The 19194-nt window shown below is 39.6% G+C and overlaps 2 protein-coding genes across 9 annotated transcripts in view; one reads left to right on the forward strand and one right to left on the reverse strand.

The window, feature by feature from the left end:
* atp8a1 (ATPase phospholipid transporting 8A1) overlaps window positions 1-7486 on the reverse strand; it is a 175790-nt gene extending 168304 nt beyond the window's left edge. For 3 of the 6 annotated variants that reach the window (XM_046030147.1, XM_046030145.1, XM_046030150.1), the window contains exon 1: window positions 7091-7485. In XM_046030147.1, coding sequence (XP_045886103.1) covers window positions 7091-7139 — 49 coding nt within the window. In that variant the 5' untranslated portion in view covers window positions 7140-7485. Of the gene's footprint in view, window positions 1-7090 lie in introns of all 6 variants that reach the window. The other 3 variants (XM_046030148.1, XM_046030146.1, XM_046030149.1) reach the window with 2 other exon arrangements.
* A 7153-nt stretch (window positions 7487-14639) lies between these two features.
* grxcr1a (glutaredoxin and cysteine rich domain containing 1 a) lies at window positions 14640-19194 on the forward strand. 3 transcript variants are annotated; one of them, XM_046031128.1, is made up of 5 exons: window positions 14640-14741; window positions 15740-16284; window positions 17070-17309; window positions 17414-17479; window positions 18910-19194. In XM_046031128.1, exons 2-5 carry the CDS (start codon window positions 15880-15882, stop codon window positions 19087-19089), a joined length of 891 nt encoding a protein of 296 aa, XP_045887084.1. In that variant the 5' UTR covers window positions 14640-14741; window positions 15740-15879; the 3' UTR covers window positions 19090-19194. The 3 variants fall into 3 exon arrangements, with proteins under 3 accessions (XP_045887084.1, XP_045887086.1, XP_045887085.1); XM_046031130.1 differs by lacking the exon at window positions 14640-14741 and having other exon boundaries at window positions 15033-16063; window positions 16154-16284; XM_046031129.1 differs by lacking the exon at window positions 14640-14741 and adding an exon at window positions 15033-15329 and having other exon boundaries at window positions 15801-16284.

Raw genomic sequence — 19194 nt, forward strand, 5'->3', positions numbered from 1 at the left:
ATATTTAAGAAGACAAAGCAGCCACAGTCTATTCATGTGAATCAAATTCACAGAGATGCAAGTGCCCCCCCCCCCCAATCACCAACCATTTGTGAATGCGGGGGGTATAGATACTGCCTCAGTTTAAGCAACAGTAACATCCTTAAGTCGCTTATCTGATCACAACGCTGTAACCAGCACTCACAACAACAACAAGACAGCTGCAGAATTAATCCCTCTCCCTGGTCGGCTCCGTCTGCAGTGGGACAGACAGTCCAGGGACAACACAGGAGGCTGCAGCTTGCTGTGACCTCACAGGGCTGGCCTGGCTTAGCTTAGCGAGGGATCTGCAGGGACAGAAACCTTTCCACTGTGTGCGACTTTATGAATGGTAAAAGGGAAGTGCATATGTTGTGCAATTTAAAGGTCTGGAAACAGGAAATAGACCTTGTGAATACCAGTCATTCAATCATAGTGTTGTATCATTGCTATAGCCCGATGAACACAAGGTGTCACCAACTTTTTGAATTTTGCTTGAGGTTCCTTCACAGCTATTAGTGAAACAACCCCAGTAGTGCTGAAAAAAGTATCAATTAATTGATTAGTCAACTGACAAATTTTAGCTTTTCTTGTTAACATGCTAACATTTGCTAACTAGCACTAAATACAAAGCACAGTTGTAGTAGATGTGAATGTCATTGGTTTCGTTGGTATTTGGTAATGAACAATGGTAAATTAAATTTTGACCTGCTGAAGGCACGAAATAAAAAGTTAAAGGATCGTCAAAGTTATTAGAAATCATCCTGAGGGATATATAAATGTCTATACCAAATAGCAATCCATCCAATAGCTGCTGACATATTTCAGTAAAAGTAAAATGTTAACCTGCCTTCCTTTGGATTTTTGTCTTATGGACAAAACATAGTAGTCTTGTTCTATGGAAACTAGAAAACGACATTTTTCACAATTTTCTAGCACACAATAGACAATCTGAAAAAAAAACAAAAAACACAAGATAAATCTTTTCAAAACAAAAATGTTCAGCATTTAAAGGATTGCAATGCATTATAAATTGACATTTCTAGCAGCGGCACAGCTTCTCCTCTAGTTTGGCAACTACAGGTGACCAGGCCACTATGCAACAAGCTTTTGGTTGTGTCACTTTTATAAAGAAGGATGGATTGGTTGAAAAAAGTCACTCTTAGTGACAGCTTTACCGAGATTCTCCTAAAGATGAATGATCTCACTGGCTGTTTTCAGACTGCTTGATATGACATATGTGTATGTGAACTGCCACAGCAGAACATCAGGTCACATTCTAATAAGGGGAAAAGTAAGGATGCGGAGATTGAGGGGGAGTGATGTGCATATCAAGCTTTTACCTTTTTCACTGACCAGGAGTTTGCCTATCAACAGTCAAAATTTTAATCGTAAATGCTGTCTAGCCTTAATTAAGTAGTTTTAGTTGCCTATGCTTGAACATGCCTTGACTACAGGGATGGTTCTGTATTTGTGTTTCAAAACATGGATGAAGAGAGGCTGACAAAATCTTGTCCATGGCTTTATGCCACTGGCTGTAATGGAGGGAGATCTATACTGCTGTTCTGCATGAGTGTGTGCAATGTGCAACTGTATTTGGTAGGACAATCAAAACAGCCAAAAAAATCCAGTATAGGGATACTTACTAATAAAGACAAATACTCATTTTTAATATTCAGATCTAAAATGGGAGAAAAACTTGATAAGGACAACTATACTCATTTCTATCATAAGTCTCTAAAAATAGCTGTAATATCCAAATGGCTGAGCAATGACAATGAATCCATCCCAGTGTTTCAGTGATGCTCATTGACCTAATGTGACATGTTATTAACACGTTAGGCAATTAACAGGCAAAACCGGCAGCCCCATCATCCAGAGCTACTGTGTAAATAACACGTGGACAACACAAACATACACCCTTTTAGCTCTATAGAGAAAATAACAATATGGATGCCATCCTCGTCTATTATTGATTCAGGGTTCAGTTTTCAACAGCAGTCACGTATTTAGACTAGCTATTAATAGCAGTATCAATTACATGACTGCTTTTATTGCAGGAGCACAGACATTCATGAAAGTGATGATGAAAGCATCATTGTTTTGTTAGCCCAACCATTTAAAGAATATGGCCCATATATGTCAGACATTATAGGGTTACTGAACAGGTGATCAGTGGGATGTAAAGAAGTAGCACAGCACAGAAATGTAGATTAAGCTACACCTTTATATTGTACATGAGGCATTGACTTGTCCATTAGGATGTCAGTTATCCAATTAAATGTCTACTACTACTACTAGTACTACTACTCAGGAATATAACTTAGTATTTGCTGAAGCCAATGATCTCAAGAAGAGTGCATTGTAAACACATTATAACACAGTAAATACTGTTGCGGAATGTGGAGTACTTGGTGTGTGTTTTTAGAAGAACTAACCGTCTATGGAAGCAGCACTGTGGCCTAGATGGACATAAAGTTGAGACGGAAATAGAGTCATAAAATGCTCAAGATCAAGGGCAGCAAGAGTTTCATCTTCCCAACCATTGATGGTGTTGCTTCCCTGTGAAGTGCCTGCTGACACCTCTACATCTGACATTGGCATCCCGCTGTGACAGGATCACATTGACCATCTCCTGGCACGTGCAGGCTTGCTGCATTTTCCTGCTGTTCATGCGTGTGTTCATCCCATAGACAAACACAACCAGGCCAGAAACTAGGCTTCTGCTCACAAGCACAAAAAAGTGATGATTGCGGATACAGTTTAGGGCTTCTTCCTCAATGTCTAATGCTGCTTTCATGAAATATTTGACATTTGTGGACAGGAGGTGAGAACAGAGTTACTGTATATCTTATGAGCTGATGGCTAGGTTGATGATAATGGAAGATTTATGTTCCTACAAACATATATTTGCAACGCAGCTTTCCAGTTGCTTGTAAATAAGGCTCGATCTGAGCAACATTACTGAGAATATTCAGCTGACCTGCAGTTAGGAGGATCTAATCAATTCCAGAGATGGATATTTCAAGGACTCTTCAGGACATTAAGACATTACAGTATTTTGAGTTTAGGGCTGCAAAATTAGTCTCAAGTTTCTTTTCACAATCTTAAATTATTTTTGCCAAGATATTAATATAAAGTACTAAAAGTAGTAAAACGTATATATCAGTAATATGATGGGGGTTTTTTTTTTCAAGGTTGGAAAACCACCAATATAAGTTATATTCATATAACTTTTTGAGCTTATTTATTAATTAAAATAATCAACAGATTATTTCAAAATTAAATTATTAGCAGCAGCCCTAAATAGGACAATGCAATTTCTTGTCAACGGGCCATCCTCATGCAAAGTTCTCACTCTTCGACTCAGGTCAACAAAATGACGTGTATTGAGCAAACATTAGAATAGGTTCTTTGTCTTTGCATCCATTTCATTGTGGACACATGCACAAGAGCATTTTTACGTGCCCCCCTCCTCACAAGGCCCTGCTAGATCCACTTTGCTTGGCAGACTGAGGAGAATCACTGAAGAAACACATATAAGTGACCGCAGGTTAGTGATGGAGGCAGCACAGTAAGTGGAAAATAGAGGAGGGGAGACGTCCCATGCCGGCACAGACACAGAGTAGAGCGGCCCGAGGGGACTTGATATGACACACCAGCAGCCCCAGACAGGGGATTTAGTGGTGTGTTGGGCTTTTGTGCCACATTATTATCAGCCAGTGATCCGCCAGGCACATGGGCAGCTCTCGATCCCTTCAGAAGGGAGCAGTCTATCCCCCTCCAGTCTCCTTCCCCATGCTGCTACCACTATTCAGACAAACTGAGGCTTAGCTGGAGTTATTAAAATGCTACTGGGGAGCATCCTGCTTGAAGAAAAAATATCTTGAAAGGATAGGTAGAGATATAATGCTTTAAGAAGAAGCGGACTAATTTGTGTCTTTCAAAATGTATGTGTGGGCAATAAGATCCTGAAGAGCACTTTCTATCATCATGTCAGCTGACACAAAAAGACAAGCATTTGGTCTTTTGATGGGTTCATCCTCACAGGACAGGCTTACCTGCCTATCTCCACCTTTAGTGTCAATTGTGACAGGATTTGGTCTGTCTGCAGATAAGCACGCAAGCTAAGGTGGCAAACCGGATGTTTCTTGCCATCGGTCTAGCCTTAACTTGCGTGGCCTCTGTCGATCAGCTTTCCCATCTAGATGGTAAAAGCAGGTATTAAGCGCCTTCCCGCCTATCATTGAAATTTGTATTTGAGAGATCAGTAAAAAAAAGGTGCCGGTCTGTCATCGCAGGATCAAACATTAAACACGCTGACAGCTACTGACGTCACCTTTAGCCCAAACGTCCTAGATATGGATATTCTGGCAACACATTCATGCACAGGCTGGCATTGATGTCAGATATTTCCACAGCTCAGCGGAGAAGAGTGACAGAGTGGAGCGGCACGTGGTGGGCAAGACTGGGGAGTGTGCAGCATGGAGAGCTGACGGACAAGCCGCTGATGGATTAGGTGGTAAGCCTGGCAGAGGGCTGCCCTTTCTAGATGGAAGCCTGCCTGATGCACTGTGGTGATTAAAAAATAAAACTGAAGGGTGGGGAGTGTGCTTAGGCTCTCATAGAAGCAGCCAAAATAAATGTTGCAGAACAGACGCATGATTGAGCAAAATACTTAAAGATATGGAGCCATGAGGCTGGAAATATTGATGTTAGAGCAGCAGCATAGGTGATCAACATGGCATGGTGCGGGAGGTGAGCGAATCCAACATTCAGAAACATGCTTGCAAAGAAAACATGATACTGTTTTCACTGACACAGGGGATGGTATTAGTGTACACTTAGTGCTATGGAGACAATTGAAAAACAGCAAAATTGTTTGCTCTTTGTAACTTTAAAAGTAGTGTGTTGTAGTTGGGGGTTGGGAGGTGCTGCATAATTCATGTGTTCGCTGTGACTGCAGCAGCCGCATTGGTCAACAGTTTTCTATTGAATCGAAATTATTTAATTATTTAGATTTCTTCCAGTAGGATGCCTGGGTCCTTCAGTGCCACGTCTCTGCTGTGGTACACAGGATGAGAAATTGCTTTATAATTACGAGCTCTTAGGTGGCATTTAAAAATCACATCACAAAACTACCAACAAATACAACCACTTACAACATTTAAATCACAGAATTGTAGTAGCAATCTTTTCTTATTTATTTATTATAACTGGTCATTCATAAATGTCTGTCCTACAGCCATAAATCAGAAAGACCACCTTATTACCACCACATAACGTGTTCTGTCACATAAAATGCAAGGCTGTATTTTTATTTTAGCAGGACAATCCCTTAAAGCTTTTCTCTAAAATGCTGACAGCGACACTATCGCCTCATGTAACACAGAGTTATAGAAAATAAAAGGTTTTTAGTAATGCACACAAGCTTGGGCATTAACTGTATCCATTCAAATCTGACTATGAATTACTATTCACTAAAGTAGATTATTATGGCCTAAATACATTAAATGAAATGAATGTGTTCATATGTTTTTGTAATGAACAAATGAATCAATGGTGTTATATCATGGATACGGATGAGCGGACCAATTTGTTGTGCACCACAGCTTGAGGGTCTCACAGGTTGGCCTTAGCTTTGTGCTCCTCTGCAGCAGCTTTCACAGTCCTTCATGTTATAACATACTGAATTTTTAAATTGAGTCGCATGTCTCTTTAAAAATGCATTTCCCACAGTCCTAGGTACTTTGACAAAGGACCCAGCTCAGGAATACTTCCTGTGTCAACACACGCTCAACAATAAAACTGTCTCATGCAGTTAAGTTACTGGATTACTAGAGTTAAATCAGATGACAAACTTACACTCGACTTTTTATTAACAGCCTTAATGAGAAGCACCTTTTAGATATGCATGTTAATGTGCTTTCGAGTTATGGAACATCTTATCTAGAAGTATATAAAATACAAATGAGAAGAAGTTCATCCTAATTTACTTTTAAGAGGCCAGATTGTGTGCTTTAGCAGCCAAAAACATAAACTCAACAGCAATAATTCAGAATGAGATATTAGCCTGAGTCTACTGGTATTAATCAAGCTTAAGCTATCCCAAATCAAACCGCCAAGAGAAACACAAACTGCAGAAGGAGGAGCCATAAATAATAACTACGTTATGTTACTGATCCTTGCAGATAAATTCTTACCTAGTCCAGAGAGGGTCAGAGGTCAGGGTCAGCCACACATAAGTGATGGGAGGAATTTAAAGACTTCATACAAGAAACCCCACAGGGCTGTGTATCTGCAGTCAATAATAAGCATGCATGTGTACAGCCATCTCCTGGATAAACAAATAAACCTTAACACCCAACCTACTAAGTAAACAGATAGATCCAAATCACCCAAATAATATGTATGGATCCACATCCTCTCTCCCAACACAACAGAGATGCAGTGGAAAGTTACTGGAGCAGTGAAGGAGTGAGGGGTCCCAGACATATAACAATAGCTCTACTATTAGACCCACACTACTGTAGATGCCAATTGCTGGACACTTGTTATCTCTCTGGAAGACTTGTGGCTCCTGTCACCAAGCATCAACTTGCAATAACGTTACTCCTGGTCACTTCTCCTGGTTTCTGACATGGTGGTGCCTATTATGGTGGGCAGTACATAGCTGGGGGTGTCCCAGTCTGGATGGGTGCTGGGTTTTGCTAGGTCAGGTGCACCACACTACACTAGTTTCACTTTAAGAAGCTTCATGCAGACTACACCAATTTGATAAAGCATTTTTCTGGGAGACCCCTGTGTTTTACCTGCAGATATGGAGATGAAAACAGACTCTTGTCTTATTAAAATAAGTTAAATTAAAATTCTGGAGACTCCTTTAGAAAACTATCAAGGCCCCCGGGGTTTCCTTGACTCCTGTTGGGGCACCGTTAATAAAAGCTTTAGCTAGCAAGTTACTGTCACTTCCAGAGAGCTCCCGGCCGGCCTTCTAGTTCTAGCAGTAATAAGGAAATAGCCGGGACCATTTCTCGAACACACAGAGCGAAGTAAAATTGTCTTAACATACCCTCCGCCCGGGTACGAAGATCAGACATCGTTCTCTGGACGGGCGGCATCTCTCCACTCAGAGCCGGGGGACGGCACCTGTCAAGCGGCCGCTGCTTGTTAGTTTTGCTCCCTGTGGCTGTTGCTGCTGCTTCTCAACCGTCACAGATTTTTTTTTTTTTTTAAAAAACGGCTACAATTCAACAGAGGAGCCTCTCTCATGCGGGAAGTACTGCTGTGTGTTTAATGCTAATGGAAGATATAGACGAGGTATAAACAACATTAATTTCCTGGTGGTAACAGAACCATGCCCAAGGAGCCCACGGCTTCACGGATCCCCCAGCATCCCGGTTCAAACGGCAGATTACACGGCGGATAGACGCCTTCGGTACAGCAGGACTGGACACGATTTACCATAAACTGACGTGAGGGGGACGGTGCCGCTTCACATTATGGACCGTACCACATTCAAGCTCAGCGGGAGGGGGGTGACTGAACATAATAACTCTCATTTCACCGCGGCAAGGAAACAAAAATCATGAAAATGTTATTATTTTTTACGAGGACATAAATAGAGAATGTTCTGGATTTTAATAATGTTTAAGACAGAGATACGTTTTTAAAATTGGCCAACAAATTGTTCGTTGGCGTGGAGACGTCCCCCCTCTGCAGGAGACGTTGCTCACATGTTGGAGACGTAACAATAGTATGCTTGGTGGGAGTTGGCTTTTCACAATTTTGAGTCTTGTTTTTTGTATAAAATGTGGTTATTAATAAGTTAATAATTATTGCAATGACAGGAAATAACAACCTTCACCTTTTAACGAAGATATATTAATGTATGCACAAATATATTCGAAATAGTTTGTATACATGGAAGGTCTCCACATACTGTATTTTGAAATACATGTGACTATACTGACATTTTTGTACAAATATAATATATAATATATATGTGTATCGTCCACTTCCCTACTTTTCAATATGGTTGATAATTACTGTTACATCTGTAATGATGGAATATGGTGATGCTTTTTGCAGTATATTAAAGACACAATATATCTGTATTTGTATTTATATTATTATATATATTCCCTAAAACACTAGAAATATATATATTTATGTACCTTTATTTTAACCATTAAAACTAGTGATTACTTTAGCTAATAACTTGTTGTTTATTATCATCAATGACACCAAAAATCCACACAGTGCAGAAATAAACAGGACTTACTGAGACGCTATGGATTATAGACACTACCAAACTTGTGATTAAAAACACAGATCCCAGAATGCCATTTACATTTATTTGATATTAGGTCATGATACACAGTGTTTGAAGGTGGCGGTGACCACCCCATATATGGAGAGTACATCTGCTCATTTGTAGAAGGAAGTCATATGTGTCAAATGTGGGAGAGGGAGTTTATCCTCTACTTTCTTCATTTGGTTTACCTTTTAGTTATTTATTAACCAGAAAGGCAATCTGCTGTTCATTGTACTTGTTGTTGACTGTACTTGTTGTAATTTATTAAAGTAGCGGTCTATAATATTTTGGAAGATTGTCTTTGTTTAACATTGTAATAATAAGAATCCGAAGAGAAGACTGATATCAATTACCATACTTCATCTGTACTCTATGTGAGTATAGAGACTGGAAATTAGGTATATAGCACAGAAGCTGGACACAGGTGGATGCAATTAACTTGACTTTTGTACACAGTGGAGATACGAAAATATCCAGCTCCAGCAACCTCATTCTGATTTTACATCCGCTAACATTCAGGGATGTTTTCGATGTGGCAGAAGCTATGTCACCGATCTATTAAGGACCCTTCATTCATTCACCAACAGACTATAGACTTGTGAATTAAATGATCAATCCAAATGTCCATGTCTAAACTCATAATAATTTTGAAAATAAAATAGTTTTGCAGTGACAGATCATCTACTGACCACAACAAAAGAATTAAGCAGTTTTAAGTACACACTGGTATCAGTCCCTTTGTTATTATGTGACTATTATATACAGACAAGCTCAGCAGACGATATAATCCAGGGTGACTTACTCTTGCTTACTGTTTCCTTTATATCCCTCATCGGTGTCTCACTCTCCTGTCATGAATCTGTTCTAACGTGGACCCTTAGCTACCAAAAATAGGACAAAATATGTATGCGAAGACAAAGAGAAACAGCAGCAACTATGCGACTGCCTGGCTGCTGTACATACTGTAAATCAAAGTGTGTTCTCATTCTAGCTGCAGTCGAAACACAAACGACACAGGAGACAGCATTTGTACAGCTGCAGCACCACTGCAGTTGCCTGAGAGAACTGCAGTATTACAGACTTCAATTGTCAAGTGTGCAGTATTTTCATAAGGAGTGTCCTGCTTGTGTGTATTTACACAGAGAGAAAGGTGCATTTGTTAATGATGCCAGACGCCTTGCACATTTACATGTAATATGACACTTTATTAGGAGTGATTTAAGATGCTACTATTTTAATCCATGTTTCACTTAAAATTAAAATTTACAGTTGAGGTGATAAGGAGAAACATAAAAACAGTCTGTAGGCTTTGTGTATGAGCAGTGCAGTAGAAGTTGGCTAATTTAACAACAGAAGGCAGATCTGTGTTTTTCTTTGAACAAAAAACCCCAGTAACTTAAGATTTCAGTATATTCATAATAATAATGAAAATGTAACTGTAAGTCTTATTCTCAACGGTCAAAGAGAGCTAAAACAAAAATACAGAAAGATTGTATTACATAGGAACCCAAGATTTAACACATCCAAAAATATGAAATGAACACCTGAACATCTACGCCTCCTCCTGTGCCTGCTAGAGACACATCTCTCCCAAAGATTTCCTTTTTTTCCCCCACTCCGCCTAATTCAACATCAGCTCGCCACCGAAGGGATTTGGCTCTGTGGCTCCCACGGTTGCTAAGCAACAGTGACAAGAAGCCTGCCTCTTCGATTATGTGTGTGCACACTGGTTTTGTGTTTTATAGCATATCCAGTCCAAACAATGACTCATTCAACCAGCCGTCAAAATTTCCACCACTGTCAAAATCTGTGTCAATTACAAACAGCACGAGTGTTTTTATCAGTTTATTTTTATCTTTACAAGGATGATCTAAAAGGATTTCACTGATCCTCCCTCCGAACCCGTTTGTTCTTTCCTAAGATTATAAGGTTTTCTGTCTATATCTATACTGTCAGAATATGATCATGGAAAAAATGTCCAAAACATGAAGAGATCGGTCCCAGAAATGCAGACACATTTTTGGTCAGTATAAAAAAGCCATTAACCGCCACCAGCAGTCCAATTTTAACTCAGCTTTTGGCTTTAAGCTTTTTCAAGGTACAAGGTAGATTTATTCATCATTTTACAACACAGGGTGGTATAACAAGATTAAGTTGTAGTTTCATTCATGCTGCTCACAAAAAGCAAATCTTATATACAAAAATTACATGCAGCAAATGGGTGGATAAATAACATGTCATATAGATAAAACTATTTTGCATGGTGCAGAGCTGAGGGTTAATTTTAGGAGTCTCACAGCCTGGGGAAGCCTGAGTTCAAAGGATATGGTCTCATCAACTGCAGTCATGAAAATATCAGCAACTATTGAATGGATTGCCATGACTTTCGTGTCTCCCACAGGAGAACTTGTAAACTAAGATTGTGAACATGTTAAACAACAACATGTTAGTACTGTGATTGTACATTTGTTAGCATGCTGGTGTGTTAGCATTTAGCTCAAAGCACAACTGTGTCTAAGTACAGCCTCACAGATTAGTCTTGTTTATTGTTCTTCTACAAAACTGACCCACAAGCAGTTATCTTTGGGAAGATTTCACTATGGTGATACTGTACTAGCAAAGATGCAGAAACAAAGTGAGATGTATCTCCACATTGCTTTGTAACTTCATGATCAAAAGTGTTTAGTAAATTAAAGTTTGGTCCATAATTGCAATCAATCGGAGCAGCACAAAAGTGCTCTTCTAAGTACAAACTCGCTCAACAACTCACCTTTAAAATTCTCCCGCTCACCTTCTCTACATCAAACAATGATGAGTTTGCAGTGTCCTTCAGGAATAGCAAACAAACATCAGGTTGAATAACCAGCTGTTTTAAGCTTCTGTCTGGGAGCCCTTTGCTTCTACAGGAAAATACTTTGAGCCACTTTACTGCTGCAGAAGAAATAAAAGTATTGCAGCTTAAACCCTGCAACAGCTGTACTGGATCCCATCCCAAATACTTTTTAAAGGTTATCCAGTTGACTATAGAGGATGAAGTACCAGCTATTTCCCTCACTGGCATCTTTTCCATGGTACAGAGAACTGCTATTGTGAAACCTCTCGTATATGTGTAACCTATAGACAACAATTTAGTTTGGCATTTATGCACACCACAGCACTGAGACAGCACTTAAGCTGTAAAAATGACAATGGGATAAGTGCATTTATTATTTTTAGCACTTTTAGACTCAGGAATGGCTTTGAGATTCTCAAAAAAAAAAGCATACCTGTGTTCACCATACCTGTGGCTCCAATCCCTTTGAAGTTGAGTTTGTAAATCTTTAGCCTCAAAAATTTAAATCTCAGTCTCAGGATACATTAATTCTGCTCTTTCTCACTTGGCTTAAATGACTGGATCATTGATTTTATCATTAATCATTGCTCCTTCTCTAAATACAGATCAAACCAAGCTGGTGGATGCAGCCATCAGACCTGCAGATGAGCCCTTCATTCTTTGCCTACAGCTCTTGAGGGAATGATTGGTCAGCCTGACATTTAGCTGTAATTGAATTGCATTCTGCCCCCTTGTGGACGTTGATGTGTAGTCAGGGGAGGTTAGGCAGTTTGATGGTCAACTAATCAAAAATGATGAGTCACGGCGGAGTCATTTTCCTAAACCCTGTTACCAATAGTTGATTAATGTGTGCAAATCTTGCCAAACATGCACAAAGACACATTTCATGGTCTATAAGAGGTAAGAGTTGGATCAAATACTATAATCTCTTATGCCCTAGATGTGGAGATCAATCTGATTCTGTCTTATTAGGACAGTCATTAATTTAACATAAAAAGAAAGCTGGCAATCTATGAATATATCTGTTCATTTACTCTGCACAAAATTAAAACCATTCATCACCCTGCACTGTTTAGCTTTTTCCACTCAGTCACAACCGAGCCAACAAACAGCAGTGAAATTAAAGAGCGTTAAAGTATTAATCTTTTCAAATTGGTTTTTTAATAGCAGTTGAGGTGACGAGGCTACATTAGCACTACTGATGAGAAGGGCTGAGAGATGAGCTCTTCAGGTTGAGTAGACTATCACCATCTCTGTGATCTCTTGTCTAAATGTGCTAAAGTGAGATAAAATGGCTGCTTGACTCAACATGATGTGGGTGTGTTTCACTGAACCCTAGATAAGCGTTTGCCATACTGTCTTTACAGGACGCTAGACAACATGGTGATTGTTTTTTCACACGTTTTATCTAAATTCATCTACTGACATGTCACTGTAGTTTTATCAATGTGAAGTCTTTTTGTGGAATAAAACAGCTGAAGAGGGTTTTTTTTACTGTAACTGAAAGTTATAGTGTGTGAGGGGTAGGATGATTGAGAAACTGCTCCTCCGTGATATAAAAAGCCTAATAAAAATGAAAATGATATGTAAAGACCATGACTGATTTATTCTATTTATAAGAACAGTATGTTCAACTGGCAAGGAGAGTAACATAAGCAGCTTTATCCAGACACTGCCTGCCACATTCAAAATGTAGGATCTCTAATCCTCCATTTTCACCCAGCACCAAGACTCTATAATATAATATAATATAATATAATGTGTGGTTTTTGAAATTCATGTATAGCATCAGTAGTCAGTATCTTTAATTTTCATGTATAAAATATATAATTTCCTCCAAAAATCAACTATTATCGGATGGCAATGCACAAATTGTACCAATCATGTAACACTAAAACTCTCCACTGAAACACAAACTGGCAGGATCATTTTGTTGTTTTTAAACCTGGACCACATAATTTCACAGAATTTGGTGTCTAAAAACTATTAGGTACAAAAAGTTTTGGAATACATGCAGTAGATTTTTTGCCACTGGAAACAAGGCTCAGACTGGAAACAAGGGGGAGGAATTTGGCAGAGGAACTGCTACCAAGACTTTACTTCCTAATGATACTCCAACACAACAAACTCCTCTCTCCAACTCTGACACACGTTTCCAAAGGCGGCTGTCACCAAGAATCACTTATAGTGATCCTTTCTATGATGTTTTCAGACACCTCACATAACAGTCTGAGCCCGTCAGTGACAAAAATAAGCACTTTCTGTGGACGTAATTTTGATAGGCGCAATTGCCCCAAAGGAATATGTTGCAACCAGTGCAGCAGTTCTGTGCCCACTGGCTGAAGCCATCTATTGCACGGATTCGTTTTGTACCTACTAGTCACTTTGACACCAAAATATGTGAAAATAGGGCCCACGTTTAAAAATAGAAACAAGCTTAAAACAGCTTGATGCACTACCCTTGACAATGCTGTTACAAACACTGTAAAAATTAATGGAGTTTCTTTACAAAAAAGAAAACACTGTTCAACTCAAGATCCACTTATTTGCTTTTTATAGAGTTTTCCAGGAATTGGTTGGTGTCGGTGTTGGAGTTTCCAATGTCAAAAAAAAGGACTTCTAGCAGATTTGCAAATTTGACAAAGGAGTAAATAAAAGCACAAACTCCAAGACAAAATAGACATATAAATATGTCAGACAGATAAATTCTGATTAGCTCACAGAAATACATAACTTTCCCCCTCAAACTTCACTTTCCCACCTCACACAGATCAATGAGAAGAGCTCAGACAAAATCTCACAGACACAAATCTCTCATCTGAAATAAACACAAGTGCTCTAACTTGGGCAGAAATGTGTTCATGTATGACGCTGATTGAGGAAATAGGTTCCACTGGGCCTTTGAAGACAAGAGTCAAGGAGAAGAAAAGCTCAATAAAATTCAGTTCTTGAACAATATTTAAAAACTGATTAAGCCACCCTCAGCTCCTCAGATAGTAATTTTAAAGTGTAGACAGTCTAATGGTATCAAACATTAGCTATTAGAAGCAGTAATAAACAAAAACAATGACCCTTTAAAAGCCATATTGTAAAGCTGTTATGTGCTGTGATGTCCTATAATAAAAGACAGTTTAAAGGAGAGTTAGGGTCACTTTAGATCAATAAGACTTGGAACCAGAGCCGGACTCATAATTCTACCACGGCCTCAGGATGTCACTAAATCTTAGTTTGACACACAAGACTTTCCCAGGAGTATTTTCTCTAATGATCAGCATGATATGACACAAAAAAGGTGATGGCATGCTGTGTGTGTATGTGTATGTTTGTGTGTGTCTATAACTCTCAACTCTGGGGCCCAAACTGCAGCACTCAAACAAAGTGGTGTTGTCACCACTATAAGCTGACGTGTCACATCTTCAGGGAGCTGCTTCATCACCTGTGACACAAAAAAACTGGCTGAGGCGTCTCTGTGGACACGCTGCTGTATTGTGTCACTGTGATACATTAGCTGGTCACTTCTGCTTTGTGAGGACGCCCAGTGAACACCTGCACTCCCAGTTTGGGTGTAACACAGTAAGCAGTCAAGGAATATCCACTTACGTCATGCATTCATGTGTTTGCAATTATAACTTACAAGACCGGGTAAAACTTCAGACAAAACATAGAAGCATTAAGGTAAAACCATATAGGGCCTAACATTTAAAGTGTATTGGTGCAAAAAGTTCAATACAGTATCTGAGTATGTTCTAACAAATGTCATATAGAAGAGTAAAAAGATACAAGATAAATTCTACTAACAACTTACACACTTAAACACATACATACAGAGTTATGTGTGTACAAAGTTCAGACAAGAGTCTACAACCATGCTAGCAGCTTGTGGGACAGTAGGCACCACAATTATTTTAGATAAAAGTTTAATGTTAAGTATAATGTTATGCTAAACTAAACAATGTGTTATTTAAAGAGTAACATGGTTTGCTGGTTAGCTAACAAGTTTGGTATGTTAGCATGCTAACATTTGCTAATTAGCACTGAACGCAAAGCACTGCCGAGGCTGATGTGAATGGCATTGGCTTTGTAAGTATTGGATTCATTAAAATTCATCGTCTGAGAACCATGAATGTCTGTAAAATTTCATGGCAATCCATCCAATAGTTGGTAAGATTTTTCAGTCTTAATCTAACTAAAATGGTGGCCCAACCTCTAGCATGGCTAAATATTATATAATGTGACGATGTAACTAGGTTTGTTTGTGTTCTTTTGTTAACCAAGGTGTGTGTTGAGTGCTGAGTAGGTGTAGGGTGTTCATTGTCTGACACTTTAATCATCATAGTTTTTGCCTCACAAATTCAGCTGTTTGTTTGATTAAAGCAGATGAAGTCAGGCCATTAAAAGTCTTCTGTCAAAGCTTTGGCGAAAACAGTGTAAACTGTGATGAATAATTCAAAGACAACTATCATTTTACTTGAGATAAGCTTGCTAGGTTGCCATGGTAGTAATGCATGTATTATTTACTGGCAGTGTGAGTCTGATTATAAGGCAGCTTACAGGCTCTCAGTTGTTTTTAGATCTGTTCAAACTGTGAGGATTAAACGTGGTAGTAATCCATGGACAAATAATGTGTCTGAGCTGCATGTCTACCTCCGAATGAGACGCAAGGAGCTACACTGCAGTGTTGTGGACCATGTAATGTGGCAGAGGGTTTGCAATGGAGGGGACAATGCTGACGGCAGGACAGGAGAAGCCACAGAAGCGGGTGAGGTTCCGCGTGGCTTCCGGGAACAGCGGACGGGTGCTGAAGGAGATGTTCAAGGATGAGGGGCCTTCAGACTCCCTGGATTCAGACTGCACCAGCAGCTCTGACGCCGAACGGGCCAGCACCCCCTCTACAAGTGGGGATGTACATGGACACCTGTATGGATACCTGGGCTCTGAGCTGGATGACAGTGAGTGTGAGCCTGATGATCTGCTCATGTATGCAGGGGCCACCAAGGACTGGATGTTCACCACCAAGAGGGTCAACATACTCAGTAAAAATGGGACCGTGAGAGGGGTCAAGCACAAAGTCAGTGCAGGTCAGACGCTGTTTGAAAACCTTCCCAACTCCAACAGTGTAAGTACATCTGACAAGAGTTTTATCTTATTCTTAATTCCCATTATTGCTTCAATAGTTATAACACAACTTCCCAATACTGTTGCCTGTGTCCTCAAGTCTAGTTACAGGTAAAAGCTAAATGTAGGTGTGCAGCTGGGATAAAAGCTCACAATAGAGGACAAGGTCACAATGTAATTAAAGATTAATGATGCATTTCGTTAACTAATCAAGTTAATGAATTCCCAGCACTTCGCTTTCTAGGATCCCTGCACAAAGAAGTATTTGTTATTCTGAGGTAACTCTTGAGAGGATGAGCACATTTAAAGGATGAAAACCTATAGTATACTTATTGAAAGCTATACAAATCATACATAATTTATATGATGGTTGAAACATGCACTTTCTTATAAGGCCCCTTTTATAAATGGATTCTAAGGCATAATCTCCCAATGCCCAAACACAGGTCTGGAGGAAGGGTTTAGTTTCCGTATTTGGGGTGGCATTTGGTTAAACCCTCGCTTCACCTTGACAAACTACATTGTTTAAAAGTACAAAGCCTCACAAGTCTAATAATCTAAAGCATTTGGAAATATCATTGTATTGAAATTATACTACTGAATTATACTATTGTGTTAGAATTGATTCCATTATAATCCTTTTATATATTAGTGTGAGAGGCTTTTCAGAGGGTCAGATCTAAATTACATATACTGAAATTTTATATCATAATCTACAAAATTTGAGCCTCGTGGATAAAACCAAAACTTAATCATGTAACAACACGGAGAATTCTTCCCTGTTAGATGGAGTTATCTCTTGAATTTGGGCGGATAGTGATCTACACTACGAGTTTCCGTGTGGTGAGGACAACCTTTGAGCGCTGTGAGCTGGTCCGGAAGATCTTCCAGAACCACAGGGTGAAGTTTGTGGAGAAGAACATCGCGCTGGACTGCGAGTACGGGAAGGAGTTGGAGGAGCGGTGCAAACGTGTGGGAGAACCTCCTTCATTACCAGTTGTGTTTGTCGCAGGACACTACCTTGGGGTCAGTCCTTGTTCCTCCTTTCCAATGATATCTGACGTCAATATCTTGTATTTCCACACAGAGTTCATTAAATATTTAGTCATGGCGTTAAACTTGTTTTGCAGGGTGCTGAGAAAATACTAGGAATGAATGAGTCAGGAGAGCTTCAAGATCTTCTCACAAAAATTGAGGTTGGTTTTCAGTGTTGGCTTTGGAAATCACATAAATGAATAATTGATGGTGGTCAAATGGGTGATTTTCCTGTGAATCAGGTTGAGTCAACCACTTGACTTGACACATATTGATGTTGAATTATTCACATGTTTTCTATTGGCTTAACAATGTTATATATGCTTTGTAGCACATATAATATAAAAGGTAATTATACAGTCATAATAAATTAATGCTTTGTGTTTGTCCAAAGTCATTGAGATGAACATGGTGCAAACAGGAGCAGTCATTCCCCCTCACTGGTAATGGCATCAATAAAATATGAGCAAACTGCAGTGTAGAAGATGCATGCACATCAATAAGTGACCATCAATAATGGAGGGCTTTTTATTGATTCTGCTTCCAACACATTTGTTCACACACACCAACGCAGAGCATGTCGCTCTGTGGTACAAACCAAGATTGTGTAAACTATTTCTGTCTCACACTGAGCTGCAGCAATGTCTGACACACAGGCACTGGCCTTTGCTCAGGCCTTCGGTTGTAATTTGGAGTTCAGACCCAAGAAAAGTCTTCATAAGCGAATACAAAGCAGTGTTATGACATTTAAGTCAAGTATTCCAGTCACTGCGGGCTATTAAAAAAGTGTGCAGCTCTGAAAGGTCATGCATACGCTAATCAGTCCAGAATTGGCCGGCAACGTGGCTTTATTGTGTGATTGTGTCTGCATAGGTCATTTGGAAAGGAAGGTGTGATTAAAGGAATAGTTGTGGAATAGTGGAAATACACTTATTTGCTTTCTAGCCGAGTTAGATGGAAAGATTGACACCACTCTCACGTCTGTGTGCTAAATAGCCTACAGCATCAAGCTACAGCCAGCAGACGTCAATTAAACTCAGCATTGAGACTGAAAACAGGAACACACCTAACCTAGCACCACACAGGTCACTAATTACAATGTTATATCTTGTTTGTTTAATCTGGGCAAAAACTGTGTAAAACCGACAAGCGTTTTTTATTGTAGCAAAATTTCCAGGTTGGGGGCAGTGACTCCAGTAAGTCACAGCACCCGGACAAGAAATAGTCTGGCATATTGCTCCCCATAAAACCACACCTCATCAGTTTTACAATTAAATTTTTGTATGGATTTGACAAATATGATATATTTTGTGCTGGTAGGTGGGTCTTTCTACCTTTGGACAGAGCCTGGCTAGCTGCTTCCACTTGTTTCGAACATGGTAGCAAGTGGTATTGATCTTCTCATCTAACTCTTGACAAAAAAGCAAATAAGAGTAACATGTCTAAATATTCCTTAAAGTTTTTTGTGTCCAATGTATTTAAAACCTTCATTCTCTGAAAATGTGGGAGAAAAAGAAAATTAGATGTCAGTATTTAATGTCAGATATTTTATCTGGAATGTAAAACAAATTGTATGTATCCCTTTTTCTAGAGGGTACAGCTGCCCCAGACGTGCCAGACCTGTGGGGGCTTTGCCTTCGTCCCGTGCCCAATGTGCCATGGCAGCAAGATGTCTGTGTTTCGCAACTGCTTCACAGATTCCTTCAAAGCCCTCAAGTGCACTTCCTGCAACGAGAACGGCCTGCAGCCCTGTGTGAGCTGCAGACAGTGAGGATGTTAAGTGCCTGACCCAACATCCTTGCTTCCTTCTCTGGGACCTCACACAGGACCTTAACAGTGAACTGCAACACAGGCAGTGACATGAAACACAGCAGGA

This window comes from Micropterus dolomieu, linkage group LG19, assembly GCF_021292245.1.
Source record: "Micropterus dolomieu isolate WLL.071019.BEF.003 ecotype Adirondacks linkage group LG19, ASM2129224v1, whole genome shotgun sequence".
Classification (NCBI taxonomy): Eukaryota; Metazoa; Chordata; class Actinopteri; order Centrarchiformes; family Centrarchidae; genus Micropterus; species Micropterus dolomieu.

Coding starts and splice junctions, on each gene's coding strand:
- grxcr1a (XM_046031128.1), top strand. CDS start 15,880: ATGGAGGGGACAATGCTGACGGCAGGACAGGAGAAGCCACAGAAGCGG. Junction 16,285..17,069: donor ACCTTCCCAACTCCAACAGT/GTAAGTACATCT, acceptor CTTCCCTGTTAG/ATGGAGTTATCTCTTGAATT. Junction 17,310..17,413: donor TCGCAGGACACTACCTTGGG/GTCAGTCCTTGT, acceptor CTTGTTTTGCAG/GGTGCTGAGAAAATACTAGG.